Genomic DNA, 20,348 nt, shown 5'->3' on the forward strand with positions numbered 1-20,348 from the left:
ACTCATTAATTCCCATGCAAACCCATTTTCTATTTATATTTTATTAATTTATTTTTATTTAACAAATATTTTTATAGCACATACTATGTGCCAGGCCCTCGTCTGAGGACTATACCGATGTTCATTCATTTAATTCTCACAACAAACCTAAGAGGTAGGAAGTATTACAATACTATCCTTACTTGATAGTGTGGGAAACTGAGGCAAAGACAAGTTATTTGCTCAAAACCACAGAACTAATAAATGACAGGTCGGAATTCAAGCCCAGACAGAGGGACTCCAGAGTCTCCATCCTCAAACATCATTCTGGACAACTTCCTAACGCCTATCAGGCAGGTGTGATTACTCCTGTACCACCCCGGTGGGGGACTCTGGACTCACAGGTTCACTTTGCTAGGGTTCCACGGTTAATTTAGGTATTCAACAGCAAATATTTATAGAGTGTCCAGTAAACGTCAGGCACTGTGCCGATTTCTAAGATACACCATGCATGTTTAAACAGACTTGTCCTCTGGGAGCTTACAATCCAGCTAATTCACGGGCAATGGGGAATTTAGATTTGAGTGTTTCTGACTCTAAAATTTATGACCTTTCCGTGATCCCATTCTAGTAGAGTTACATCAAATTGAGTTCAGACATGAGCCCTCAACACACAGGCGGTGAAGGTGGGGCAGCTCTGAAAGGCTTCACTGAGGAGGAAACCACCTCTTACCACTTTTACCGTTATTTAAATGATTAAATGTTTCACATTGAAATATTCCCATCCTCACTGCAATCTCCTCGAGGGCTGGGACCCTAATTTAATATCGTTCACAGTGTCTGGGACAGTGCTACACGTAGCGTCAGTGTCCAATAAAGGCATCTTGAATGAGCTCTGATCGGGGGAGCTCTCCAAACAGTGAACAAAGCTGGCAGAAGTAGTTTTGCTACATTTAAGATTTCTTCAAGCTTCTTCAGACTTGAACACTTAATTACCGTGGCAGACACACACTAGCTTTTTCTGGCTCTCTGGAGACTGTGACTCAAAGACTGAATGCCATAAAACCAGGAGGTGTTCTGAATAGCCTCCCTACCACACGGCCTAGATCCTATGCACTTCCAGATTCAATAGTGTCCTCCCTAGGGAGCCTCACAACCCCATCCGCTGCTACCAAGCCCTCCGGAATGAAGAGTCCTGACTTGGTGACCACAAATTGTCTCATGTTTATGTGGCCAAAATAGGCAAATTGAATTCTCACATTTTTTTTTTTTTCACCAGTGCAATGGGAAACATCCAGGGCCTTGGTCCTTGGAAACGATGAAAAACCAACCCAAATGTATAACAGAGCAAACACCACTGTTTGCCATGCTGTCTTGTTTGCCTGGGGGGAATGTGGATTTATTAATAATAAAGTTTCTCCATGTGGCAGACATATCTGGGTCACAAAGTATCAGTCATAGAAAGTAACTCAGGAAAAACCCCATTCAGTCCTGCAGAGCCCAACAGAAAGTAACTCAGGAAAAACCCCATTCAGTCCTGCAGAGTCCGACATCTGCCAAGGCTGTGGGCTGTGTTTCTGCCTTTTGAGTTTTAACAGCATTTCAAAACAAAAGAGGAGATGTTAGGTGTGATCTCTCACCTGTGATTCAGAATTATTATTAACAGTGGTGCTCTTCATGGGAAAATGTAAAACAAAACATCCCCAAAGTTTCAACTCCTTAAAGTTTCAACTCACAACCCTGAGTAGGCTGGTTCCCCAAATTTACACAGAAAGAAACGGACTGGTAGGCGTCAATGAACAGAAGCACGTGGCATCTTCTCTAGAGACACATGGGCAAAGGAACAACATCTACATTTATTTATTTAGCACTTATTTATTTAACCTTCTGGCTGGGTTGGGCTGTTGGATTTGGTTTTACATCCTGAATTACAAAATTTATGATGGGAACGTGTGTCAGCTGTTTGCTGAAGGAAAGAAAGACCTCTGTTCTTTGTTTTAACTCATAGTAGAGCCAAGCATCCTACATGTTTATTTAGAGAAGTTAAAATATGTGATGAATAAGACCCTAATCCTAGCTGGCCTTCCTCTTCTACATCTTCTGTTCTTTCCTCCAGATTAAACCCTGGGCAGTCTCCTGGTACCTTCTGCCTGGACTGCCCTTTACCAGGCCTCCTTTCAAGCCCCTCTAATCCATCTGGCCAACGGCTGCCAAAATCAGAATCCGCTAAGATTTTCTGAGAGCTGAGCACATGCCTGCTTTGTGTATAAAGTGATCAAATGCGTATCCTACACTTAATTTAATTCTCACAACCACTTTGTCACATAAGAAAGGGTACAGTATGAACAGTAGCCAAGGGCATGGGCTCAGGATCAGGTAGAAAGCGTTTCCAATCCTAGCTCCACTACTCCACCCACCCCCCCAGTTTTATTGAGATATAGTTGACATACAACATTGTGTAAGTTTAAGGTGTACAGTGTGATGATTGCTACACATATATGTTGTGAAATGATTACCACAGTAAGCTTAGTTAACATATCCATCACTTCTCTACTTTTTAATGGAGGCTTTGAGAAAGTCAGTAGCCTCATCTGCAGAGCAGGGATAAGAACAGGAATTCCTTCATAGAGTTGTTTTGGCTTTAAGAATAATTTTATTGAGGCTATTTTGCATGCCATATACCTTGTCTTTTTCAAGTGTACAAGTCAATGATTTTTAGTAGATTTACTAAGTTGTGCAACCATCAACATAGATCAACTTAAAACCATTTTTACCACCCCAATATGATCCCACATGAACCTTTACTGTTAATCCCTGTCTCCTACCCCTGACCCAGGTTTTGTCTTTATGTCTTTGCTTTTTCTGGATATTTCATGCAAATAAAATACAATTTATGGTATCATACAATATGGAGTATCTCATGTCTGGCTTCTTTCACTGAATATAATACTTTTGAGGTTCATCCATGTTGTATGTAGCATGTATCCTTAGTTTGTTCCTTTCTACTGGTGAATAACATTTCATTGCATGGATGTAGCACCTTTTTCTATCTATTCACCAGTTGATGGACAATTGGGTTGTTTCCACTTTTTAGCTATTGTAAATAATGCTGCTAAGAACATTTGTGTCAAGACATTCTGTGGAAAAAAAAAAAAGACTTTCTGTGGATATATATGTCTTCAGTTCTCTTGTATAGATGCCTAAGAGTGATCATATGATAAACTTATATTAAGTACTCATAGAGTTGTTTTGAGGCTTAAACATCACATAGAAATGGCCTAGCCCAATGCTACACAGAGAGTAGTGATCAATGAAAATTGTGGTTGTTTTTGCTGCTGCTCTTTTAAGGAGGTTTAATCTTGTTTACCATGTAGGTGAGGAGGCTAAAATAAAGCTTAGAAAGGGTTATCAACTTGCTCAAGATCACACAGCTAGTCAATGGATGAACTGAAATTCTCTCATGATTTCTGACTCCAAGCCTGGCACTGTTTCCTGCCACCATAGCAAACACACCACATTAACCATCCTGAAGAGCACAGCTCTGACAACGTGCTCCCCTGCAGAACAAATATCAGTGGCTCCATGCTGCACGTAAAATAAATTTTCAGCTTGTGTGCTAGGTATACAAAGCCCCCTATTGTTTTCCCACCAATCTTTCCTTCCTACTCCCCCGCTACATACCCCTACCCTATCTTCCCTTCACGCATCCTTCACAATGACTTTCGTTCTAATAACTCAGCCCACACTCTTTGGGCCACTATACCTTTGTTTGAGCATGATCTACTTTCTTTCTTTTCTTTTTTTTTATTCAAACAGAAAGTCACAAAAATTATAATCATCCTCATCAGTTCTCTCAGTCCCATGTAATTAATTTTTTTTCATCTTGATCTTTCGTTAACACTTTTATGAATTCATCAGTTTTCCATTAGAGTTCTGAAAATGCTTATTCATTCAGTTCAGCAGTATAGTCAGTTACCAGAAACCTGTACTTGTCAGAGTCTTTTCCATGAATTCCTTGATCTACTTTCTTGAACAGCATTTCTCAACTTTTGCCCTGTGAAGTCTTACCCATCCTTCAGGGCAGAGTTCAAATCATATCTCCTATACCTTCGTCGTTCTAGTGGCTCAGGACAAAATTAACCCGTATTAATGAGAACCTACTGTATAGCACAGGGAACTCTACTCAGTGCTCTGTGGTGACCTAAATGAGAAGGAAATGCAAAAAAGAGGGGATATGTGTATACATATAGCTGTACAGTATACAGTAACACAATATTGTACAGTATACAGTAACACAATACTGTAAAGCAACTACACTCCAATAAAAAAATCATAAAAAATAATAATTATATAAACAATGAAAAACAATTAACCCGTATTCTCCTAATCCACTTAGTTATAACAGGTACTCAGTGAACACACTGACTTGAGCTGAAATGGTTAAAAGAAACTAAGCTGTGTAATGAATGATCCAGCTATGGGAAATACTAATTTTTTTAAATTCAATAAAAACTTATTTATAAAATTCCTAGGTATAGCACAGTACAGAGTGTTATTTGTACCGAGGGTAGGAGCCTGCTCCTAACCACCGGCCTTCCTCTGAGTGTCCAGAGCACTCATGATGCTTCAGGCAAATTCTTATCATATGCTATTATATAACCATTTATGTTTGTCTACCCCACAAGACTGAGCTCCTCAAGAGAAGAAACTGCATCTTATTCACTCCTGTATACCCATCACCCAGCACAATGCCTGATTCATGTAATAGTGAGTAGTCACTGGGTGCTTTTAGAGTGAATGAATGAATGAATGAATGAACAAGACGGTGAGTGAATGAGGGAATGTCTGATTTCAGAGTTCTAAAAGAGGTTTTTCCTTTAAGAAAGACTCTAATCTTCCCATTGGCCTACTGTTAACCCCTCTGCTTCCAGATGGCTTGCCTGATTAAGTCAATAAGTACATATGAAGAATATTTTCCTCCTAAGTCCTTCCTTAACCCTTTCTAAACAAGGGCCACAAGAAAGGAATATTTAAAGAAAAAAAGTTTTCAAATTATAATTATATAAGCTCTAAGACATAGTGACTTTTTCCTAAGTAGGCTGTTGGATTCTACCAAAGCAGAGGGCTTTGCACATAGTACACGCATTGTACATAGCTGTTGAATAACTGGATCCAGCAAACTTTTATTAAGTGCCAATGGACAAGACCCGGCTGCAACCTTCCCAGACTCCTGCCATAAGGGGGCTAACAAACGTATATAATAGTAACAAGAACAACAATTATGTATTCAGTCATTACTCTTATGACTGGCACTATTTTAAATGTTTTATATGAAGTAACTCATTGAATCTTCATCACAACTCTAAGAGGAAGGTATTAAAGATGAAGAAAATTAGAATGAAGACTCTGAGGTATCAAGCACATTTAAGAAGTCATTAGCCTAATAAGTAGTAGAACAGGGATCTAAACGCAGTCAGTCTGGCTCCAGAATCTCCCTATGAGAATGCTTTTCAGCTGAGATGAAGGACCACCTGCCCTTCATTTTTGTTTCCCCAGCACTCATAAGGACTCAATGACCATTTGCTATTGAATTGTGCCAACTACGGCTGGCAGGGATTAGGAAAATAATAAAGATGCACTGTGTTATGCAACAATAATATAGCCAAAGTCAGGGTGGGAATGGGTGGAGGTTTTGGAGCCAAACCCATGAGACCTGGGCTTGAACTCCAGAATCACCAGTAACTAGCTCAGAGGCTATTTCTTCTCTGACGAAAAAATGATCCATCCCAACACCCACACACCACCATTTCTGGGCCAGGAGCCATTTTGGAAGTTTGAATGCTCTGTAAGATTGGATTCTAGACTCAAAGACTCAAAATAATTCAAAATAAAGATGACTAAGTCTGAGGTTAAAAGATTTACCTCAGGTCACACACCTGGTTGGTACCAGTACTAAAATTCAGTTTCCTGAGTTCCAGCCCAGTGCTCTTTCATTTAAGTCACACAGTTTCATTTGAGGTAGGGAAGTTGAACAAACACCATAAGAAGCAAATTATTCAAAACGGGACTTTCCAGAGCCAGCCTAGAATTGGACAGCTGCCTCCTTGTGTTCAAGTGAGCCGTGCCCCAGTTTCACTACAGATCTGAAATCGAACTCTTGCTCCTTGTGATGTCAGAGGCCGGGGATATCTTCCCAGCAGTGAGTAATGGTTTGGAGATAATTGCCCCACTACTCTGCTCTGTCCTAAAATTTCTCCCTTGCCTCCTCCCCCTGCCAGGTTGTCCTACTCAATACCCAAAAGAAATACCTTTCAGTGAAGAGGACTTATTCCTAGAACAGAGGAAGACTGTCACCTCTCCACTGGCTCAGTGATTTCCTTGAGGGGAGACAAGGGCTTGAATCACACTTTCCTCTAGATTTTCTCTCGTCCCAGAATCCAGAGTAAGGCATAGATTAAATGTAGCACAGGAACAAAAGAGTATTATCCAGAGAAAGCTGAACGTGACTGAAGCAGCAGATGTAAACACCAAACCCAGGGCATGTGTACCTTTAAGGCAGGTAATGTGTGGCCATCACCAGAGGCACTTCTACTTACCTGATAGCACAGAGGGCTAGTGCCAAGTATATAGGCTTTGGAGTCAAGCAAGCCAGGGTTCAAATCCTAGCTTTGTTACTTACTGATTGAGTGCAATTATACTGCTAGTTACCCTCACTGAGGCAGGATTTCATTGATTAAAAAAAGGAATAATAATATGGATTCTATAAGGGGATGTTGAAGAAGAAAAGAGATCTCATGTGCAGAGTTCCTAATAGCAAATACAGTATTTACTTAGTAGGGGTCTAATAGTATGTTAATACTTCTCTCCCATGCCTTGTAATTGAAACAAGTGCTTTATGGAGAGCTCTTTGGAAATACACACTTTGGGGGCAGTGTAGAGCTGAAACTAATTGATCAAACCACCGTTCTCTCACAGATACTCCTAATGCAGAAACATCTCAGAATTGACCAAGTCCACCCTTCTGCTGAATGATGGAATCCCAAGTTAAACTTTCGACATCTATCTAGACAAGTGCTCTTCCAACAGGGAAAGGTAGAATGAGTCACTTCCCAGAGAAACCCCTTCTATTTTCTGCCAAATCTCTAACGGGGTAAATGGCTCATGGACACAAAAATCTCTTACAAATTCCACCCACTGTAATCTGCCTTTGCTTTCTGCCCTGGTAGCACAGAATGGTGAAGAAAGACTGTTCTCTGTCAAAGACTGGAGTGAATTCCCTCCAGAGAAACTTGAGGAGTCAGGGGTGGGAGGAGGGGAGGGTAATAAGTAATTCCTCCAACAAAGTTAGGAAATAGATGAGAAGTAGCACATTCCAGTGCTGTAGAAAAAGAGGAGGTAGAGGTTAAGTGTTTCTAGAAGTTGAGTAAAACAAGTTACTCAAGACCTGAAGAAAACTTAGGCCCATGGCCTAAAGAACTAGGATGCTTTTAATTTTTTTTTTATTTTTATTTTTTTTTGCGGTACACGGGCCTCCCTCTGTTGTGGCCTCTCCCGTTGCGGAGCACAGGCTCCGGACGCGCAGGCTCAGCGGCCATGGCTCACGGGCCCAGCCGCTCCGCGGCATGTGGTATCCTCCCAGACCGGGGCGCGAACCCGGTTCCCCTGCATCGGCAGGCGGACGCGCAACCACTGCGCCACCAGGGAAGCCCCTAGGATGCTTTTAAAAAGCAACACAGGACATGCATAGTCCAATATAATGTAATTAGACTGGGCAGTTATGACACTAGGCAGGACTAATTGCAGGAGGCTTTCCACAGGTAATTTTTGAGTCAGATTAAGAGGATGGGGAATTTCCTGGTGATCCAGGGGTTAGGACTCCACGCTTCCGCTGTAGGGGGCATGGGTTCCATCCCTGGTCAGAGAATTAAGATTCCACAAGCCTCGCAGCGTGGCCTACCCTCACCGCCCCCCCAAAAAAAGGACTTCAGGCAAGGTGGTTTGGAAGTGTGAGGGGCGTGGAGAGAGTGGTAAAGCAGAGGGAGGCCTAGAAACGTCCTGAGGGTAAAGAGAGACAGGCTGGTCAAAACTGGGATGAGAGAGGAAGAAATAATGGAAAACCAGCTCAGTGAAGACAGAGACGCATGGTGTTGACAAAAGGCATGAGAAGAACCCTTATTTTCCCCTGGGATTAAAAAAAAGTAACAAACCGTCATGCGCATGCACTCACGCACGCACACACGCACACGGCATTGAGCTGGCACATTTAGGGAGCCAAAGGATTCACTGTTTGTCCGGGCAGGTGCTCTGCATGTAGATGTAAAGGAGCTGAGCGCCTAAGACTGCCCAGCTGTACAAACATGTGAAAAGCCTCTCTCCATGCTTATGTACCACACTTAAGGTGTGTGTTGACTTCCTAGAACTGAGCCTCTGTTAGCTTGAGGCCCTACTAGCAATGCAGGGATGAAAAGGAAATCAAAGTGTGTCAAGTTCTTGGTAGGATGACTGGCTCTTTGGTGGGACTGTCCTTCCAAAGCGAGCACAAGAGAACTCCGGAGGGTCAGCCTTGCCTTTGCCTTCAGAGAGACAGTCACATGGCCTAGGAAAATGAAACGGCTTTCTTTCATGAGCCCAATTTTCTTTTTGCGCAGATGGCAATCTAGATTCTGAAACAAATTTTTGTCCCACTGTTTCAAGTTCTCCAAAGCTGGAGCAGCCGGGCAGCTGCAAAGTCATTCAGTTTCTCTGTCCCCCGTAAGTAAGCTCCTCCTTATCAGAATGCACCCCTGACTCAAGGAAGTCCATTTTTCCATGAGTAGAACAGCCATATTTCTCTCCTTTTACTTACAATTCGTTGCACTACCTCTCTTTCGTTGTTAATTCTTTTTTCAGTAGGTTTTTGAGCACCTGCCCTGTGCCAGGCACTGACCATACAGCTAATGGTGAAAGCAATCAAGAAAATAGGCAGTTACAATATGTTAAGAGTATTAGCATTTATTTAGTGCTTTCTGAGTGCCAGCCATTGTTCTAGACACTTTACATAAATTCATTTAGCTCTCATAACAATAGTATCCTCTGCCAAAGGTCCTATTATTTTCCCCATTGTACAGATGAGGAAACCAGAGACACGGCCCAGAGACATTGAATTACTTACCTACAATCATACAGAAAGAAAGGAATAGAACCAGAACTAAACTCAGGCAGGCTGGCTTCCGAGGTTGCCTTCTTAACTGTGCAGGTGGACAGAAGGGGCAGGTGCTGAGTATCCTGATAGAGAAAGCACAGGTGCTAGGGAGCACATAGGAGGTGTGGGCACAAGCCCAGACTTGTGGTTCAGGAAGTACTGTATTTAAAGTTCAAATCAGAACATGTCAACCTCGTTCTCAAAATCCTTTAATGGCTCCCCAACTGGATTTAGAATAAAAGCTACACGTTCAACCATGGCTTACAAATGCTCTGCCCCATCTGGCCTCTCTGGACCTCTCTGGCCTTGCGCCTTGCCGTCCCTCTATCAATCCAGGTCTCTGGCTGTAGCACCTTTTAGGTGTTAGTCCCTGTCTCCACACACCCAGCTCCTACTCAGTGTTTAGGTCTCAAGTCCAAGTCATTTATTTACAAAGGGCCTCCCCATCCCCTAATCTACATTAATCCCAATCATAACCAATGATAATGATAATTAGAGCAAACAGTAAATAACACTAGTTGGTAGGCAATGTTCTAAATGTTTTACTTACAATAACATTTAAATTTTATAACAATTCTTATGGGAAGAACTAGTATTATTCCCACTTTCACAGGTGAAAAGATGAGGCAATATTATAGCATTCTGTACTTTTCTTCATTACAATGATCAAATGTATAATCATGTACGTATTCATTTGACATTTCCTGGGCAGTAAGCTCTACAAGGTCAGGGTCTGAATTCATTCTCTTCTCTGAATTCTCTATCATTGTATCCCCAGTGCCTAGTACAGTGTCTCATATACAGTAGGTATCTAACAAATGTTTATTGAATAAATGAATAATGGATGTATATGAAACATTTCTCTCAAGACTTACACATTACAATGAGAGGGATAGATGACAAAGGAATTAAGGGAAATTCTCTATTATATAGTACTTATTGAGGCTGCAGATAACTCAGTTCCTTTGGTTTCTCTCCTGTTGTGAAATTCTAACCACCCCTTTTCCGTTCGTTATAACATCCGAGGTTTACAGTGTGGGGAGGCCAGGACGGTGTGGTCTAGACTAGAGGGAAGAGCATGGGTTTTCAAGAAACACAGATCTAGGTTTCAGTTCGGACTTAATCACGTACTAACAGTGTGTCTTGAGTAAGCCCCATATACCCACTGAGCCTCCTTTTCTAAATCTGTGAAACAAGGACAATAACATTGGCAAAACGGTTCAGTTGGTGAGAAAATAATGTCTGCGGAGGGCCGAGCACAGTGCCCAGCATGGAACAGGAGTTCTTCTCCTGCAATCAGAGGCAGGCACGTGGGGTGCTGGAAATGATCTAGTGTACTAGCCAGCAGCACTAGCCAGACTAGACCCCAGGAATGTGAAGCCCAAAGAGTAACTGAGGGACAGGGGCAAAGGCTGCATTATCTGACCTGGCTGCCTCCACGGATCAAATGAGCTGGATAATCTCCATGGCCCAAGCTCGCTCCGAGGACACAGTCAAAGAGGGGGTGGGAAAAGTACACAAACCTCCGAGGGGTCACTTTTGGTCCATGTCAATAGCTCTAGCTGGGAGTAAGTCAAGACAATAAACCAAGACAAAGATCCAGTGAGTTCTGTTGCCTGTTCTCTATTTCTAGGGGACAGTCCCTGCTTTGTTTCTCTTCTCTCTGGTGAAAGGGCTGTTCCCTGAAATGCTCCTGGTTTCCGAGAACAGCTCTGGAGGCAACTCCATGAAGTGCTGGCCAGATGAGAAGCAAGCAAGATGAATTCACCCTGCCTGCCTGGGATCAAGTGGTTTTGGGGATGCAGGAGGGAGAAAGGGGAACTTAGATGGTCCTCTTCCTTCCTCCTTCACCTCCCAATGTCCACATTCATCCTTTTCTAGGCCAACCGAGCTCCTTCTCATCTCCCTCCCTCCCAATAAAGAGGAGAGAAGGCAGTAGGTGGACACGGGGGTATTGAGAGAGGCATAAAAGTTTTCCAAAAGGAGTCAAAGCCCTCTCTGATGCTGACTCTGCTAGTAGGTTCTGTCTTCTCTCCAACTAGAAGCTCTGCACCAGCTTATGCTGCTGTTCTCTGCTGAGCTCTGTGGGTTGAAGCACCTGTGCCTGTGTAGGTGTGTGCCTAACCCTGAACATGGTTTTTACATACAACCGTAATGGGTTGTGTGGCTGCAATTATTCTATCCTATGAAGTGAAGTCCTCTCAGGTTTATACAAAAGAAAACTCTCACTTAACTAAGATCCAGCTTATCAGCATGCTAATTGGACTTTCTTCTTCACACTCTGATTTTAAGAGAAAAAGTCACACTTGTGTTGTGTTCTGTTACATTTGGTAACAGCTGCATTCTGCCCCCAGCTCCCTTAGCTTCCCACTGTATGTCCTGGAGACTCCTATCTTCAGCTCTAAATCTACTTCCAAAAAATCAGATTTTCGCGGTTTCAAGGGGAAAGAATCTTTCAAAAAAAGACTGCCTTCTAGATTGTATTACTATGAAAGAGAATGTGATCAGAACCTTCTAGAAAGATCTCTACAAGGCTTGTTTTGGTTCCCTACTGATGCCAGCAGGCCTGAGCTCTCACCTGTCACACACTGACCATGTGCTTTGTGCTGGGTGCTAGGGGAAGTGTGTTGTACAACACTAATAATATCGATACCAATATTGACACTTTCTAAGGGCCGGGAGCTATTCTAAGTGTTTTACATGTGTTTATGTATTTAATTCTTATAACCAACATATGAGATATGTACGATTTCCATCACAGCTTTATAGAGGAGGCAACTGGGACACTGTCCCAAGATCACACAGTGGTGGAGAGAGTATTTGAGAGAGGCAGCGTGGCTCCAGAGTCTTCACTGTTAATCCCTATACATAGCTTTTCTCATTTAGTCTTTCCTGCAATTTTAAGAGTAGAATATTAAAATACCCATTTTCCAGATAAGAAAACTGAGTCTCAGAGAAGTAACTTGTCTAAAGGGTCGACCCATGATCCCAAGCCAATTCAGTTCAATATGCTGAGTACCTACTTTGTGCCAGGCTCTGTGCTAGACATGAAGAGCATAGTATAGTGCAAGAAACTAGTCACATATAGTCATTTTCATTTTTTTCCATTTCTTTTAACACTGTCGCTTCTTGCTGAAGTGATGGATAATAAAGAGTTCACTTTGAGTGAAGGAAAGTCACCTGCAGTCAAGATTATCCAGGGATGCTGGTACTGGGCACACGGCTGAGAGCTAGAAGATATTTAGGCCAGGCCGAACGAAGCCAACTATGAGCCTCAGCTCCTTTCCAATCCCTTTTGATTCAGAAACAAGCATTCACCCTTTTGTCTCATCATTCCATAAGCATTTATTGAGCATCTACTATGTTCCAGATCTTATGCTATAAAAAGAGGATTCATACTTTATTTGGGACACTCTCAGTTTAGAAGAGGTGAACATTAAAATAAAGATTACAGCAAAATATAACAAGTGCAATAATTGAGATTTTGAGATAATAATTGAGAGTGGTTTTGGATGAGTTGTGGAAGATGGCATATATGTTGAGATCTGAAGGATAAGAAATGCACTTTCCAGATGGGAATGGGTAAAGGAACTAGTATTTACTGAGCATATACTATATATCAGGCCCTGGATTGAGACTCTATATTTAGTTTAGTCCAGACTCTAGAGTCCAATAATCAGAGGGTATAAAGAACTCATTCACTGTGACAACGTAAGAAAATCCCTGAGCTGAATATGTGAATGATATTTTCTGGGACGGGCAGCCCAGGCAGAAAGAACAGCATGTACAAAGGCAGGAAGGCAAGGAAGAGCCTGGCGTATTTGAGGGACAGTAAGTTCAGTGCATCTCAGCCATTAGCTATGCACGGGGCCAGGGGTTAAAGGGGGAGGTGAGGACAAAGAAGGAATTAGAAACAAATTCTGAAAGACTTTGCATACCTGGTGAGAAGTAAGGATCTTATCCCGAAGGTAAAGGTTAACCAACTCGGAAAACAACATAATTGGGTTTTAGAAGAATAATTCTAGTACCAGAATAGAAGGTGGATTGAAGTGGGGAAAGACTGAGCACAATAAACCAAGTTGGAGGGCCACCACAATGGCTTAGGAAGGGAAAATGACACGCTCAACTGAAGGAGAGGAGATGGGGAGGAAAAGGAGGGTGTAAGATTAGAGAAAATGACTACAAGAATTGTCCGTGGGAGGCGAAGAGCAAGATAAAAGATAGTGAACAGCCACTCAAAGCCAGGAATATGGGAAAAGAAGAAGTGGTGGAGGGAGGGATGGGTCTGGGCCTCCAGATGAACCCAAAGGGGTTACTAAAGGTGGCTGGATGTCTAGCATTCCTGTACATACTTACTGATAAGTATGTACACACTTACTGATAAGGAGAGCAGGGAGGAAAGGGACAGGGTGGAGAAGGGAGATGAGTGCTGAGCCAACATGGTAGATTCTGACAACCGGATATGAAGAAAGCTGTCTGCTCAAGATGGTTCCCTGACTCTGAGTCTGGGAGGGGGAGGTAGGAGACTCCAGGTGTGAGGGGAGGATTTGGCTCTGACTGCTGGGGCCGTCCAGGTAAACAGAGCTGTCAAGAACACCCAGAAACAGACAGATGTTTCCTGAAGGGCTCTCTCTGACACGCCTGGGAGCTGCATGACCAGGCTTGAGGCTGGCAGCAGCTGGGGTTTGGGAGGACACAGGCACGTGGGCAGCCTCCTGCGGGGCTCTGCGGATGAGGCAGCTGAGACAAGGGAAGCTTTTTTCCCAGCCTCGTCCTCCACCTTTGCTTTAGAGCCCCGGTGCTGCTACAGCACAGTGCCGGCTGGCTGCATAGAGGTTGAGTCATAGATGACAGGCTGCAGCTAGAAGACACATAGAAGCAACAGACAGGGCAAAATTGTGTGTGTGTGTGTGTGTGTGTGTGTGTGTGCGTGCATGTGCATGTGCAGGAAACTGTATTCAGGGAACTATCACGCACGGTCTTACGGGTAGACAATAGTGATTTGCCTACATAATTTATGTCACCAAATAAACATCAGGATGGGCTGTGCAGAGCTAAAGGTGAGACACAGTTGTAAAAGTGGGGTGTCTCCCTTTAGGGTCTCAATGACAGGAGATGCTTTTGCACACAAAGCCTTCAGGCAACAATATCTAAGCTTTGTCTGAGCTTACTGTAACCAAAGAGAAAGAAAGGCCGGAACTAAGAGGCAAAAAAAAAAGAAAGAAACTGTGTTTGGAGATAGGTCTGCTACAGTATAAACTTTTCCCTTTCTCTGGCTCACTGCTATAGCAAAACCTGATGGTTGTCTTTGTAAAAAACGTGTCTGTATCTAGGTCCCTGGCAGCGATTTGCTTCTGGGAGGGCCAGCAATCTATTTAATGACTCCATTGACGTCAATAGCATAACTGAAATACTTACTAACATGCATGATTCCAACTTTCAGGGGGGTGGGTGGATGGTGTTTCTCAGCAGTACAAAAAACGTGAAGTGGAATCCAGGCGGAATGAACTCCAGTCTTTAGGCAGCAAGTGAGAGTTGAGATGCTAAGGGTCTCATCAGTTCCATTTAATACTAAAAAACATTCACACTAAATTTAGAAATTAATTTCCAAATAGTGGAATAGCAATTAATGGGCAGGGTATTATTTTTGGTAACATTTGCTCAAGGGTAACATTTTAACTATTCACACTTTAGTTGACCTGTCAATGTTTTTTTTTTTGCAACTTACACTTACCTAATTTTAGACACATATGGAATAATTGCAAATCCATATAAACAACTTAATGTTGATGTTCTGAGGTAAACTTACAGCAGGAGGGCTAATTTAGACAAAAGCAATTCTTATAAGACAACCATTTGTGAAATTATTCTCCGAATGGCTAGGACTTTTCTAGTGCATCTGCCCTATCGTCCTGTATGCAGACTGTCTAAATACTCAAGGTGAATAATTAAGGCAATTATCCCAATAATTCAGGCCACACAGCATTCAGAACAAAGAAAAAAAATATCTGATATTTTTGTTTTTTTCTTTTTTTCCTTTCCTCCCTCTCTCTCCCTTTCTTTTCTTTTTCTTTTTTCTCTTTCTTCCTTTCTTTCTTTCTTTCTTTCTTTCTTTCTTTCTTTCTTTCTTTCTTTCTTTCTTTCTTTCTTCCTTCCTTCCTTTCTTCCTTCCTTCCTTCCTTTTTGTTTGTAATTCCCTCCAATTTCTCCTTTTTCATGAGTGGCCATAGCCTTTGGTAACAAGATCGATTTTATTAGTATTTGTTGTAAGTGTTGTAACCCTGCTTGACAGTTCTTGCTTAATGTGGAAACGGAGCAAACGTTCTGCTTGTGCTGGGCTTCATTTCCAGTCATCTGACTCAGATCAGCTCTCAGGCCATTGCTGTCATTCTCAGAGAGCCCTTTACTGGTGCACACACAGCCTATCTCTCAGCCTAGGCTCTGGCTGCTCTGGCAAAGAATGAAAACTGAATCAAGGTCATGACTTTCCGAATTTCTTAAGATCCAAGGTAACTCACCGAGCCTCTTGTTTACTCCTCAAATAGCCCCTGCGTCTGACACATCCACATGAACCTCCAGGGGGATATTCATAATCAAGCAAAGACATGGGAGGAACTCATACTGAGAAACAGGCTTCTTAGGAGAAAGTCTCTTCTGTTTTATCAACCGGTAAAAAGCCATTTCCTCCCCAGAATGACCTAGAGGACACATATTAGAAGAAATGGATTCCTAGGAGTACTAAAAAATATTAATTAAGTCTGTTTCTCACTTAGGCCCAGCTATTTCAGACTTACTGGAAAGCCCTGTATTGTCTCATCCTATTTCTCCATACATAGGCTTTTCTTGAAATACAACTAATTGACTGGTGTTGAAAACCATCATGAGCCGAGGCTGTGGATACCCAGGCTGAGAGACACTTCGGGTCTGCAGCAGTCTAGCCTGAAGTCCTCAAGGCAATGCTCTAGTCATCTTTGTGACATGGCTTGCTGTAATTTCCGATGACCCATGGCCTTGGGGGTTGTTCTTCAAAACATCTTATCTGTTACATGGGTGATGTTCCTGCTCAATATGTTTATTAGTAAACTTTGGAAGAAGAAAATTAGTGTAGAATATTCCACCTTACACATTGATTTGGCTGCTAAAATGTTCCATATATGATACATATTATTAAAAATCAAGTCACATTTATAATAATCAGAAGTGCTGGTCATTAAAAGGAATACTTCTCTAATCCTTTGCAAAGCAAACGATCATTTCGTAAAGGCAGTGAACACTTGATGATTTATCTTTTCAGTAAATTCTTACTTTCATGACATACCCATGATCACTACTGAAATGCATGCAAAAGCAAGGGATGGTTTGGGTGGGAAAGTGGGACAATTATCCTACACACACACACACACACACACACACACACACACTACACATACAACATACATATGCACACACACTCATGTACACACACACACACACACACACACATACACAGTAATTTTCCTCAGTTATCTTTTTTTTTCTGTTGAAAATAATTTGGGGGCCTGAAATCCTGAGAATTACTTCAATTTTCCAGTTTGAATGTGTATAGATGACAGAACCCAAGTTCCTCGATAAATTATCAAGTTCCTGCCTTGTTTGGAGTGTTCTTTTTTCAATTCTATTTTTTCCCCTTTCTGTTCCAATCCTTACATATCATGTAGAGAAGGCCTGGAATTCATGCTTGGGAAAAGGCAAAATGTGATAAAAATCGAGATGCTCATTAAACTCCACAGCATTAACATTTTCAACACCCCCAGGAGGGTTTACTACATTTTCTCCTTAATGTGGGAGCATATGATTTCCACATTGCTATATTTTCTGGGTTTTAAATCCTCTATTACTTTACTCTGGCTTTCCTATTTAAAGTATAAAATGCCAACTTTTTTGATTTAACTATTTTTGTTCAAAATCTATGTGACCATACTAAAATATAGATTTAGATAGTGCAGTTATAGAATGTGTCTCGAACTTCTTTCAATTTCAATGCAATAACTGATTTTTAACAGTAAAAACATGCATGGTTTTTCATAGCCATGGAGGTAAAATACTGACTCATTATTAAAATTTAATTTATGAGCATTTTCCTTAAGATAAAGTCCCTAAACTTTATGTAGTTCTCCTGCTCAATTCAACATTTACCTATCTTCCTACTATGTGAAAGTAACTATGCAAAAGTATCTTAAATGATAAAGAGAGGAATAAGGTATAGACAGACCCAGGCTTCAAGGAGCTCCAATGGAGGAGACATATAAGCCACAAATTGGAGTATATCCTAGAATGGAATTCTCTCCAGAGCACAAAAAAGGGAGCAATTACATTGATTTAAAAAAAAAAAAATCTGGATGCCTTTGCAGAAGAGGGAAATCTGTACTGTAGCATGAGAGCTAAAAACAATAAGCTTGGTTAAACTGTGAGGAGAAAGGTACTGCAGACTGAGAGATTTGCTTTGACTTCCCCTATGAATTTTTTCAGTTGACGATCAATTTGTAAGAGCAAATGTACCAATGTACATTTGTAACCAATGTACAATGTAACCAATGTACAATGTAACCATGGTTTTTGACAACTAGCTTTTAAAATGAATTGCATTTCCTTCATTTAGATGCATTTTAAAAAACGTTTTAAAAAGAAAAAAAGTCTTTCCTCTGGCTTTTCTCTGTCTCTCTCTTAAACTTGCTTTTTATACAAGAATACAGTTACCTAAGTCAGCCAGGCTTTCCCAACAAACTGGGTTGTTGTTAAATCTGTTTAAATTATTGTGGTTTCTTGTATCTTTTATCTTAGATTTCAATTGAAATACATGAGTTCAGCATCAGTGCTAATAAATGAAAACCTGATCTCATTATCACGATAAATCATTTTTTAAAGTAGCATTGCAGCTTTCATTTTTTTGTGTGTGCTGTGAGCCACTTATTTTTCATTCCCCTTTAAAGTTTCTATTTAAACACACCTCTTTGTCATATGCTGATAAATATTAAAATAACAGGAAAAATCTGCCTGACTTATTTAAGCTGATAATAAAAACAAAACACAGGATGTGTGTGTCCTCCTTCCTTTTTTGACTGTGGTTAAGCATTAAGAAGGTTTTGAAACCTATAATTATGTAATAATTGGTATCGCTACATTCTCTGCCCAATGAAAAGTCAGGATTTTTGTAGTTTGCCACAAAGACAGACAAAAACAAATTGCCTAAGTGGTATTGTCATTTCTTTGCTCCATTGTTTTAAAAGAATTTAGCAAAAGACTCTGTACTTGCCAAGCTGTAGTTACCGTGCCAATAATCACAACGTGATCTTTCCAACAGCATCTTTGGCTAATGAGCTAATTTATAGAACCATAAATATCACATATTCTCCTGATGTTTGTCAGTATTTATTACAAGAAAAAGAAAACATAGTTTAAATATTCGATTTGTTGTCAAAACCATCTTAGTAAATTTGGCTAATAGAAATGGTAGTGATGGTGTCTCACAAGTGGGCTAAGATGATGAAATGACAGGAGTTTCGAAACCACCCCCTTTGATCTCCAGCATGTAACACCAGTTACATGTTAAAACACTCTAGTTATTTCATTTCATTTTATAAAACTTCTAAAGGACATAGTACATCAGCACACCACTTTTTAAAGTCCATGGATAGAGTACCATTTTCTTCTATTTCATATCATGGGGCTCTAGAGGTAAACTTGACTTTGCTTAATATCTTCCTTTTACTTTTATTCTTGTTCTCAATATTTTTCTCACAAACATATATTTTAAAGCATGTACCATTAATACTTCAAACGCCAGTGAGCCAATGGAACCTACTGCCTTTGTTCTCTTCTTTTAAAAGTTGGACTTTTGTATTATTTCTGTTATATGTATGGCCATCATATCAGCAAGAAAACACAACATCCGAGCATGGAAGATTATGAGAATAAAGCGGAGGGAAACAGAAACCTATGACGCAACATTAGGTGTTAGGTGATCTCAGCATGAGTTCATCTTACTGTTTCTCTTGTGGTTCTACTCAAATCCACTGCCATACTAGTGGGACAGATTAAAGAGGAAAGACTCCATTTTGCATTTTCAAAAATGTCATCTAACTGGTTGCATCTTATGGCAAGAAGAATTTTATGTCCAACACGTCTCCAAGATGTCCCTTCAAGGTGGCCCTTCCTCTCCACAGCTCTCAACTCCACATGAAAAGTGTATGCACAGTACTAAAAAAAATGAGAGGTTAGGTTTCTCTCAAAAAAAAAACACCTTTGAGGAACAAAGTTGGATGACCTCCAAAAGAAATGATTTGTGACCTGGAAAGAGCCTTTGGTTTCACACCTGGAAAGGATGTAGATTCAAGTGGGATGTATAGTTGACGCTAAGAGGAAAACCACTAGCATTCACCACGGGGCCCTGAGGCCAATGTGGGAGCACCTGGGACCTTTGAGGTTAGCTCTCCTGGAGTTCACTGGGGCCGGCAAGCTGAGGTCAAAGTTGCACTCCTGCTCTTGTTCTAGGAAGCAGCATGACCACACATCCATCACATTCTGAAAGCCGAGGCATGCACAGGATGGGAAAATTATTTCATACTGCTTTTTGTTTGGTTTCACGTGGAGTGAAGGAAAGCTCCAAGTCTGCCTTTGAGAAAGGTCACCAAGAGACCTATTTGGAGGGCCGTGATGTGCAAACAAATGCTATTATTCTACAAAAGGTTCTGGAAAAGAGGCATATTTGTTATTTTGAAACATGGAGATATGCCTCATGACATGGCTTACCTGGCAGGTTGACTCTGGAGACAGATGGCTGATTAGCAGCCGGAGACCTCCTGTGGAGAGGGAGAGAAAAAAGGAAGGTCTGAGCCTCTGTATGAGCCCCTCCCTGCACCCCCATGATCACTGAGGCGTTTTCCAGGTCAGAATGAGCTACCTAGTGACATAACGCTATCTCTGGAAGGCGGGCTCCTATAACTCACTGCAATTCTCATATCCAGATGGCCTGGAATTTCCCTATGCACAGCCTCCAGCACTCCAGGAAGGAAGTCATTTACTCCAGGTCCCTAACCAGTCCTTCTGCTTTAGGTTTCCCTGCCCCAGGAGGCTCTCCAAAGGTGATACCCTTGCTCAGAAATGACACCAAATATAAGCATGAATCCCAACTCTTTCGGACAGTGCTGTA

General features: G+C 41.4%; 1 protein-coding gene across 1 annotated transcript in view; it reads right to left on the reverse strand.

Moving 5' to 3' along the window:
- The window catches only part of PDE4B (phosphodiesterase 4B), a 489,372-nt gene that overhangs the window by 84,981 nt on the left and 384,043 nt on the right, over positions 1 to 20,348 (reverse strand). The window contains exon 6 of the mRNA XM_024119649.3: positions 19,949 to 19,998. Within this exon, the coding sequence (XP_023975417.1) occupies positions 19,949 to 19,998 (50 nt within the window). The remainder of the gene's footprint in view (positions 1 to 19,948; positions 19,999 to 20,348) is intronic.

This window comes from Physeter macrocephalus, chromosome 4 (genome assembly GCF_002837175.3).
Source record: "Physeter macrocephalus isolate SW-GA chromosome 4, ASM283717v5, whole genome shotgun sequence".
Taxonomy (NCBI): Eukaryota; Metazoa; Chordata; class Mammalia; order Artiodactyla; family Physeteridae; genus Physeter; species Physeter macrocephalus.